The sequence below is a fragment of the Temnothorax longispinosus genome, chromosome 3 (genome assembly GCF_030848805.1).
Source record: "Temnothorax longispinosus isolate EJ_2023e chromosome 3, Tlon_JGU_v1, whole genome shotgun sequence".
Taxonomy (NCBI): Eukaryota; Metazoa; Arthropoda; class Insecta; order Hymenoptera; family Formicidae; genus Temnothorax; species Temnothorax longispinosus.
This window is the reverse complement of record NC_092360.1, coordinates 20,648,611-20,659,735: the sequence shown is the minus strand read 5'-3', so window position 1 is coordinate 20,659,735 and position 11,125 is coordinate 20,648,611. Positions and strand designations below refer to the sequence as shown.

Genomic DNA, 11,125 nt, shown 5'->3' with positions numbered 1-11,125 from the left:
ATCTTTTAATGTTTTTTAACCGAAAAGGAGAAGTAACGCATTACTTCCGAACGCTGTTGTGGCTATACAGTTATTACTTTTCAGTAACAAACTGTTAACGGTAAGTTTCTCTCATAACGTTAACGATAACGTAGTTACGCGCTTGATTATTACATAAGAATAAAAATTTGGAAAATTATTTTTTATTGTTATTCAACTTTACTTTATACATTTCAATTTATTTGCAAGATTTCCACATTTCTTGACAGACAGTAAAATTATAAATAATAACTAATGTATAAAGAATCGGTATCAATGTTGCTAAAAATTAATCTTTCAGTTATTCAGCCAAATAAATTTTAAGTAACGGTAACGATAAAGAGTTTTGTTTATAATAGTATATTGTACAACTAGTGGAAAAAGTGGTCGATTCTGAATGAGTGTGAAGTTGGTCGCACGAGCGAAGCGAGTATACTTTGAACTTTAAACCTTAATATCGTCTAAATGGTTATATTTATGAAAAAAAACATAAAAGACCTCTTTTGTAGATCGTTAAATTTTCTACAAAAATATGTATTGATTATTTCATAATTTTTGATAGTCGATATGATACAACATTCATAAGAAGCAAAAACAATTTTTATAAAATTTATCAAACTTTAACTTTGAATATCTTTTGAACGGTTGAATTTATGAAAAAATGATAAAAGATCTTTTTTGTAGAGCGGTAAATTTACTACAGAAAATCTATGTGGCGCAATGTTGTATTACTGTTTGTTAGATAGTTATACAATTTTTTTTTATCTTACTAAATGAAAAATAAAAAATCGCGATGAGCGACTTGTTAATATTAATATTAAGGGCTAAAACAGGTATCTTATTTTACCTTCCTGCAAGTATATATGCTATTCGTGAAATAAAAAAAAAAGTTGCTCCAAAATGACACCCCCTAATATATATATATATATATTTGATGAATTTGATCGAATTTTTATGCACTTTTAAACTATGATTCATCTTCGCTGTACCATCGTTTCTTCAACACAGTTTATCCCAATGCAAACAGTATTTAATTTGTTCGAAAGTTTCATCAAAATCAAATATAAATTTTCATAAATATCAGTTCAATACAAACTGCGATTCAACAATCGATTTTATTTTATCTCGGATTTTTTAGATGGGTACCTATATTATTTAACGGTTCGGAAATTATTGGCACGTATTGTATAACATTACATGTACGTGATGTTACATGTTTGTATGCAAGATTACATTTCCTTTCTATATGGCTTATTGCGGTACTTGATAAACATTTTCATTAACAAAATATAGGGCATCTCGACCATCAAAGACAATGCATAAGAAAAAAGATAACTGATAGTAATGTATCCCACATTCATAACAACCTGGAATCAAAAGTAAAAAAACAAATAATACATTTTTACCGTATTTCTCTATTAATGCTTGAATTTCAAATATTTGTATACTTACAAAGGTAAGAGGTTCAAAATGAATCGACGTTTCACTGTATAAATAAACCGATTGTATGATAATCGGATTTAAAAGATAAGCGCAGTATGTGAGCCTGCTAAGAGGAATCCAGCCTTTGAATGAGAGTAACTGATTAACGATGCCTATAGCAAAGTAAGCATACATGATAAAAATGATGTTTTTAAACTATAACAATATTTAAAATATATCACTAATATATTAAGAATATTCCAATTTTTATAAGATGTATTTATGTATTAATGAATAAACGAACCTCCGTGTTTAGTTGAACATGCTATTACAACACATGCAATACATATGGCCCAAAGTATTCTGTGCAGTGCTACATAAATAGAAGTAGCTAGAACGGATGTAACTCGATTGTAAGACAAAAATAGTACGGATACTTTGCAAAAAATAGCCAGGCACCAACACAAAATTATATGTTTCTGAAATATATGTCAAATTAATATAATACATTTTAATTTATGCGATACTATATAATTAATTTACATGGAACTAGTTAGTTTATATAGAATAAGTTTATATATTCCATAAGTTTTTCAATGACTATTTATTTTTAATATGTTATATAAAACAAAAGAAATATACTTTACATCTTTTAAAGCAAAATTATTCTTTAATTTTGCCAAAATGTAACCCGTAATTATCCCAATAATAAATGGACTTATTCTCATCCATGGTGTGATATAGAAAATATCTGCATAATTATGCGGTTCATCGCGTCTGTAACAATAAGAAAGAGCATCCTCTTAACTTAATTTCTCAATAAGTAACATACTTTAGTAACTTACGTCGCGACATATTCGTAAACGTGTGAAATATAACCGTTAAGAATAACTGAGCCTATTAAAAGTGCACTCAATATCGTAACAGCGGCATAGAAGTATCTGAAATTTATAATATATTTATTCAAGTATACTCGAAGAAGACATTAACAATAATAGTTGGTTAACGTACATAGTCGACAAAATCAACAGCGCTGTAGTAATTACATGGAATTGCATATCATTAGCTAGATACCAACTCCAAATCATGCACTGTAATGCAATAAAAATTTTAGAAAAGTTTCTATGGGTCTCCACAAGTATAATTTTAAATTGATCTTATCAAACGTGTTCGTACCATTGCATCCGTTCCAAAAAAATTATTTATGTACAGAACATTTCTCCACCAATATTTCGCACAAGTTTCGTGCCACTTTTCGTACAAGTAAAATTGCGATGTTTTATCGAACCAAGCCGAGCTTAATTGCGCTATTCCTAATATAATCATGTAAGCCGGTGTCAGCCTTAAAAAAAAAAATTTTATTACAGCCGCGTGTAAAAGGAAAGTTATTATTTAGTTTACATCGAAATCAATATTTAAATTTCTTTGTAACATATTCCCTTATTTTGTTTATTACTGCAATAATTTTATTTTGTTGTTTGTATTGTTTTCTGTGTTCTTCAAACACATCACAATAATAAATACTTACCGAATAAATCTTTTTATCAGATGAATAAAGAATTCAATTAATTTTTCTCCGCAAAAAATCGGTTTTGGTACTTGGTTCGTCTTATCTCGCAAATATATATAAGTCACTAAACATCCGCTTGAAAGAAAAAAAATATCAACGAATATTAATCCAATGTCATATAAGTAAATATAACTGTCAATGTATCTCCACAACACTACTTCATTGTCTGTGAACATAAAGAAATTTTGGTTATGCGTATTAAACAATAAAAAAACTGCCAAAAATATCTATTTTACAAATTTATTATAAATTACTTGCCAAGAGAATTTAATGTAAAATATAGACTATGCATTATGATTATTGAACACATGCTTAGAAATTTTAAGCCGTGAATGACGGGTATTGTGCCGGCGTCTAATTTTGTGCTAAATATTTTTCCCGTATTTGTGTAAGCGGAGAAACATATTAATATTTCTCCAATTTTACTTTTTCGATATGAAGACAAAATTATTTTCATTCCTGTTTCCTTGGACACGTTTTCCACACCTAAATCATAATTCGATGTCTTTATAGTAATAATACAAAAATCAAAATGCTTTAATTAAGCAAGATCAATATTAAACAAGGGGGAATTCTATACACACGAATAAGCCATATGTAGCACAAGATGTAGCTACATAATATTTTATAATTAATTATTAATTACTTGAAGTAATAGCTGATTGCGAATTGTTAATAATTTTAACACTGAAGACGAAGACTTGATTTGTAGAAAATTGTAGCTAATAAAAACGGTAAATAATCTGTTGTAATGGAAATTATTTCTATAAGTTTTAGATATGACACTTATACCATTACCAGTTTTATTCATCTTATTTTTCTTTACTTGTTTTTGATATATAAATATATCATATATTGTTCCGATTGATGTCATAAGAAACGAAAACCCTAAGCCAACACTGCAAATAGAATATTTCTTGGTTGATTCTTTATATGCTTTCGGAGGATTAAAATTAAAATTATATACTTATATATTATTATTAATCTTTTCTGTTATAATATACTATTGTTGTGCTTGTATATTGTCGAGTAATTACAATTTATAAATTTCTTGAGACGTACCAGATAAAACGTAACACACTATTAGGTTGCATTTTGTTATCATTTAGATCTTTAACCTCGATTAGCTGAAAGTCTGCAAAGTAGAGATCATCGAAGATAACTCTGTCACGAAATATTCTTTCCAAAATAAAGCTCAAATTATTTATAGTGCACGATGCTGGTAAACAGAGTCCGAGCGTAATCACATTCTAAGATATAACTTTCTGTATATATTTAAATGTCACGCATCCTTTATCACATAAAGATTTAATATACTTACCTGGTTAACCATACTTATGTTATTATAAATAATACTGTTATGTCTAAAATGAACTACAAAATAATGCATTTGGAAAGGTGGAAATTCCTTTCGCGGATCGCGATAATGCAATGTTATTTAGAGGAACCGTATTTATCGTATCAAGACACTGACTACGACTGCCCAGCCAATAATTATTTCCGTAAAGGAAACCCGGTTTAAAGCCACCACTGGAATCTAATACTAAAAATAAAAATGACAATGATACTACTTATGCAAAAACAATAAATGACTAATTTTTACTTATTATCTATTAATTAATCATTCATTGATTACACTAATTATGTAAAACAATATAAGAATATACGAGAGCAGTTCGATAAGTCAGTGACTTTGAAATGAAAAAATCTTCGTTTTACACAAAATTTGATTTACTTTTTAACATAGTCTTTTTTTAGCTCGATACACTTTGCCCAACGGTTTTCCAACTTCTTTAAGCCTTCCAAAAAATACGATTTCTCAAACTCTGCAAAATAAGCGTTTGTTTTTCCCCGTAAAAAGTAGTGTTTTATCAGCACAAAAAATTCACTTTTTTCTATTGTAGCAAAGAAACACAAACTTATCTGCTTTCAAACACGGTCAAATTTCTATTTGACAGAGCTACTTGAAATTTTGTATGTATACTTAAATAAAATGGCAAATTTCAAAAATTAAAATAAACTGTCATTTGAGCGCCATTGTCAAAGTCACTGAGATATCAAACTTCCCTCGTAATCTTTATATGTTTAATCTTGTGTGAACGTGTATGCTTGCGTGTGTTTGTGTGAGAAAGAATGAGAGAGGGATTGAGAGGGAGAGAATAAGGAACGATTATAGATTAGATTTTTTGTAGGGACATTTGAATAACTGAAGCTTGTAAAACAATTTTTCGAAAAATTTACCAGATTGTAAGATCAAAATTCATTTTTGTATACATATATAATAGAAAATATTCGGTTTTAATATATAACATCTTAAATTATGAATATACAATAAAATAAGCACAAATGCGATCTCTTAATTTATTACACTAATATTTCATAAATATTATTATTTGTTTAAGATTAAACGATATTAATTAATATATTTAATTTAAATGGAATTGTATAATTGATCAATATAAATATGCTATATAGGATAAAGATGGGTGGTATGTCTTTTTTACTAGCTTTCTAGATTTTAGATTGGAGTAAATAGAGTTAATAGCGATTCAGTTATAATTAAAAATTTTACATACCTTTCAAGCTCCACAGTATTCGTTGATTGACAGCATCTCGAAAATTTTTCAACTCCTTTCCGCATGACGTTGAGTTGAGAAGATCAGCTTTCGAAGCAATAGCATAAGCAGGCAATGCCTGAATACGAGCACTCTTAAATTCTTGAGTATGTGCAGAAACACAGAATAACGCAGCTAAGTTCGTACAGATGCAGAGAATAAACGCAAATTGCCGTTGCACCATTGTTACAAAAGGTGTTTAGCCTGTAACAGTCACTTTTATTTCTTCTTTACTGTGTAAATATCCTAGGTAGCACGTACACGTTTCAGAAATGTTTTATGAGCGTTTTTCCGAAACGTTTTATAACCGCTTTGTATAGAAACGTTTCTTATGAGTAAAAATGTCCATTCGAAGAACGTTCGATGGAACGTTTCTTTTCCGATAAAATAACGTTTAAAAAACTATTATAGAAACGTTTGTTTTAATGATAAAGACATTTTAGATAAAGACATTTAAAATGCCTACTTTTCACGTTTTTTGACCGTATTTATGACGTCTTTGAAACATGCGTGAGAATGTTCTAGAAGCTTTATGCATATATCATATGACGTCTATTCTTTTTCGAAGAAATCCCTGCACATTATTCGTGCAATAAGTTAGAATGAAACAAAAATTATACTTGTCTCATTTTAACTTAATTGCATTACTGATGTGCACCAGTTCAAGAAGTTCTTTAAAACTTGATCGTATAATAAAATAAACACAAAATAGTGATTTTTTGCTTCACAGAATACACGTAATGTCCCGCTATCGCAAAAATTATTTTTAATATTCACTATTTAAATAACATTCGAACAATTGGAATATTGTTATTTCTCCATATATTTCTGAGAGCTATTTATGAAATATGAAAATATTGTCACAGATAATGCCTTGATACACATTCTGCGTGAGTACCTTGAGCTTTAATTGAAACTACGATTAATCAAAACAGACATACCTACAAGGTACTTCGTAGATACATTGGGCGGACCAAATTATAAGAAAATGTCAAATTGTTTTCTTCTCTTGCTTCCGTTTCCATTCTTCCGCTGCCATTATATCCGCACTATATCACAAAGCACATTTTCCTAAATGTGATATACTGACTACGCTAAGAAAAATATTCAAAAAATCTGTTTGATGAAGGTTGAAAAGAAACATGGAATCTTTTCTAAATGTAAATATTGCACACACGAACAATTGCTAATAACAACTATTTATTGTTTGACTCGGACGCGGCTATCTGCAAGTGCATGAGAAGGCCTTTATGGCACCGTGTGTATGTACTGTATAATATTATGTATAGTATAATAAATAAAAATTATAATTTAAATCTTGGTAATTTTAAGCCGTGTTGTTCTATTTCTAATATTTGATTTCCATAGTTCAATATTTAGATTGAGGTTCATGTTTAATGCATTTATGACAAACTAAAACATTACTTATAGTTAGCAGTAGATATATACAAAATTGTATAAATTTTTTTTTTATTTTGAAGGGTAATGTCTTTAGTAACATTCGTCAGATTTTGAATTTATTTTCCCCCCCTGCCTTCTCTTCAAAAGTAAGGATAACGTGCTTTGTTTCCAAAATATTACGTCATTTGACACACTCTACGGGATGGAAGAAATTTTTTTCTCAAACGTCATATTAATCATTATAAAATACGGACGTTTACTTGCAAATTAAGAAAGATGAGCTCCGTATTATTTATTTTCGCGGAGTTACAACGTGTCAAAGTTACCTATGGATTCTTCTTCAATCACCGCTTGCATTAGCCTTACCCGAGGAGCAGTTGCTGATCGGATTTTGCTCATTGTGTGTGTATGTGCGTATGTGAGTGTCAGCAGAGATATGGCCGTATGGGCGACTATTCCAGCCGTTCGACGCCATATTTTACACAAAGAAGAAGAAGAAGAAGAAGAAGAATACTGCAGAAGTGACGAACCGTGGGGTATATATCTCTGCTGGCACACGCATACAGTATCAGAGTTAAACATTGACATTGAATAAGCTTCACGCGCTAAGGCATACATATGCAGATACTAATAATGTTAACCGCTTATGTGTTATCAAATCAATATTTCCAACACAAATTAAAAAGCATCAATATTTATTATAATAATTGTTATTATGATTAATGTAATAAGATTGAACTGTGTGTGTGTGTGTCTGGTTTATTTAAAATTTTTCTCAAATAGTTCTGAGCATAATGAAACTGATCTGCTAGTTTTCCGTAGCAAACATTTATTACCGATACGATGTGATATGCTGGTGCGTCGCGCGAGTTCTTTTATTTTAGATAAACCGGAACGGCGACGTTTCGTACAGCATATCACTTTATTCTCTCTAAGTACGCGACGTTCGTGCGACATAAATTTATTAAAAAATTATACAACATTATTGCTAGTGTCGAGAACTCTCTAGGAAATGCTTCAGTATGTTCAGAACTATTCGAAAAATGTTTTATATAAACCAAAACTCCGAGATTTCGTCAGCATCTCACTCTATGCTATACGGAAAACTAGCAGAACATTTTTTCAATGGACTTTTTTGGCAAAATCATCAGAACTATCGTTAAATAGTATCAGGAACTATAGAACTTGACTGCGAGAAAAACTCTCTTTTATTTTTGATCTGCTAGAAAATGATCTGCTACAGGAAGTTAGCAGATCATTTTTTCGATCGACTGTTTTTTGGGTAAAATTATCAGAACTATTATGCCCGTTCTAGACTGGAGGATGAACCGACTCTCGGCTCATCCGAGTGAGTGGTGTAGACGGGAAAAAATCTATAGTTTATGTATAGTTTATGTCACGTACACTATAGAAGGCGGATGAGCCGAGAGTCGGCTCATCCTCCAGTCTAGAATAGGCATTACTAAAAAGCATCAGGAACTATAGAACTCGACTGCATGCGACAAGAACTTTCTTTTATTTTTAATCTGCTGAAAAATGATATGCCAATTTCACAGACATTATAATAAGACGAAAATTATATGACACGTGTTTAGTGAATTTTTTAAAACTTTGCTTAAAAACTTTAGAAGTTAGACCTGTTTCGAGAGGTTGTTAGTTAAAACCTAAGATAAGAACTAATATTTAATTTATAATTAAGAAAATGCAAAGTTCAAAATGCATTTAATCGCAATGACATTCGATACAAACAGGTTTGCCTTTAAAAATATTGCTTATACCTTTTCCTCGATACTAGTACCAGATTAAATAAAATTAAATTGTTATACATATAACACTACTACATTTGCAGATGTAGCACGGGCGCGCACTAAAATGATGTTTTATCGCAAAATAAACGTGGCTACATAGTACCAATTTCGAAAATAGATGTACTGGCGATAGTGTACAAGAGCTTTCGACGGTCCTACGAAAAAGGCTGGGATGGCTTCTCTCAGACTTTTTTCTGATATTACTCATTTTTCATTTATTCCATTTTCTTATTACTAAATATTGCTTATATATTAAGTAATAATAATGAAATATTGATGAGGTATGATTTAGGAAACTGGTATGCATTCGGCAACTCTCCCCTATTTTTATCAGTGTAGAGGCCCTCCCCTGGCAGCCAATCAGAACGCGCCATTTTAGGGGTAGCTTGTTGGTAGAGAGAAGCCGGCAAAATCGGCAAGAGGCGACCAATCAAATGACGTCACGTGGTCACCCCAAGGTGGCTTACAATTAGCCAATGACTATATTTGGATGATCATTCGTATCAAAAAAATGTCATTTAATAATTTGGTGATAAGAATATAGATAAACTTATTAACAAATCAAGCATCTCTTGAAACAATAAAGTATGATTGCTACATATAAGTGTATAAAAGTAATTACAGTTGCATCCTTGAATTTAACAAATTTCTGCGTAATAAAATTAAATCTTATAGTTATTAAAGATAAAAACAACTGATAAAAATATTATCTTTTAATGTATTTTAACCGAAAAGGAGAAGTAAAGGCCATTGCACGTAACAAAGTTTTAGTTTTAATCGTAAGGCCGTAAGAAAATAGACCAATTACACTCGATTATTCTTCAAGCACGAGAAGAATAATCGACTGCGATTGGTCTATTTTCTTACGGCCTTCGATTACAACTAAAATAATATTGTTACGTGCAATGGCCTTAACGCATATTACTTTTGAATGCTGTTGTAGGTACAGTTATTACTTTTCAGTAACAAAATATTAATGTTAAGTTTCTCTCATAATGTTAACGATAACATAGTTACGCGCTTGATTATTACGTAAGAATAAAAATTTAGAAAATTACTTTTTAACATTACTCAACTTTACTTTATACATTTCAATTTATTTGCAAGATTTCCACATTTCCTGACAAACAGTAAAATCATAAATAATAACTAATGTATAAAAAACTTGTATTGATGTTGCTAAAAGTTGATTTTTCAGTTATGTAGCCAAATAAATTTTGAGTAACGGTAACGATAAACAGTTTCTTTTAGATAATAACACTTTTCTACCCTGATTTCAACTTAATTAAGATTTTAATAAAAAAGTATATTTGTCGATGTAACCCAAGTAGCACATACACGTTTCAGAAATGTTTTACGAGTCTTTTTCCAAAATGTTGTATAACCGATTTCTAGAAATGTTTCTCATGAGTAAAAATGTCCACTCGAAAAACGTTCGATAGAAGGTTTCTTTTCTGATAAAATAACGTTTAAAAAACTATTATAGAAACGTTTTGTTTTAATAATAAAGACATTTTAGATAAAGACATTTAAAATTCCTACTTTTCACGTCTTTTGAACGTGTTTATGATGTCTTTGAAACATGCGTGAGAATGTTCTAGAAGCTTTATGCATATACCAGCCAGAAATTTTGTTTGAGTCAAAATAACGAATTGTACGTCTGTAATAAACGTTTTAAGTGACTGGGGGTATGACATACCCCCTGTGCATAATACGTAACTTCGAAGACGTGTGCATAACAAAGGTTAAAGTGAGACGATTATAAATTTTGTTTCATGTTAACTTATTGCACGAATGTGCACCAGTTCAGGAAGTTCTCCAAAACGGAACACACGTATAAATGTTCTTTCAATGGCCACGTTCAGCAGAACGTTTATTTTTCAAATGTTGGAAGTTTTCTAAGCTCAGATTTGCCCGATGACAAATAGATTAAGACCGGTAGGACAAAACTAATTTAAGTAAATAAGTGGATATATGTGCAAGGATAAAATGATTTATTTTGCGTAATATAAATTTAATAATTAGTGCAATATAAATTTAAATGTTTAAAAAAAGGCTATTTAAGCTCTTATATATAAAAAGAAAATTATAATTTCGAAAGGAAAAATTTAACAAATAGGTATTTTTGTTAACTGTAGAAACGTAAAAAATACGTTTCTCAAATTATAGTTTCAAAAACATTTTTGTTCAAACGTTTCTTAACGTTTCAAACGGTTCTTTACTGTTATGAAACTATGTATACGTTCAAAAAACGTATATGAAACTAATATGTGCTACCTGGGTTAAAGTTT

General features: G+C 30.2%; 1 protein-coding gene across 1 annotated transcript; it reads right to left on the bottom strand.

The window, feature by feature from the left end:
• Positions 1-1,114: 1,114 nt before the first annotated feature.
• Positions 1,115-5,982, bottom strand: LOC139810291 (nose resistant to fluoxetine protein 6-like). Its single transcript, XM_071773712.1, is given in 14 exon segments — positions 1,115-1,385; positions 1,471-1,613; positions 1,745-1,919; positions 2,088-2,217; positions 2,286-2,381; positions 2,452-2,531; positions 2,617-2,782; positions 2,969-3,176; positions 3,269-3,496; positions 3,803-3,909; positions 4,073-4,260; positions 4,332-4,457; positions 4,459-4,553; positions 5,587-5,982. Coding segments are annotated over 14 exon segments (2,103 nt in total). The 5' UTR covers positions 5,810-5,982; the 3' UTR covers positions 1,115-1,247.
• Positions 5,983-11,125: the final 5,143 nt, after the last annotated feature.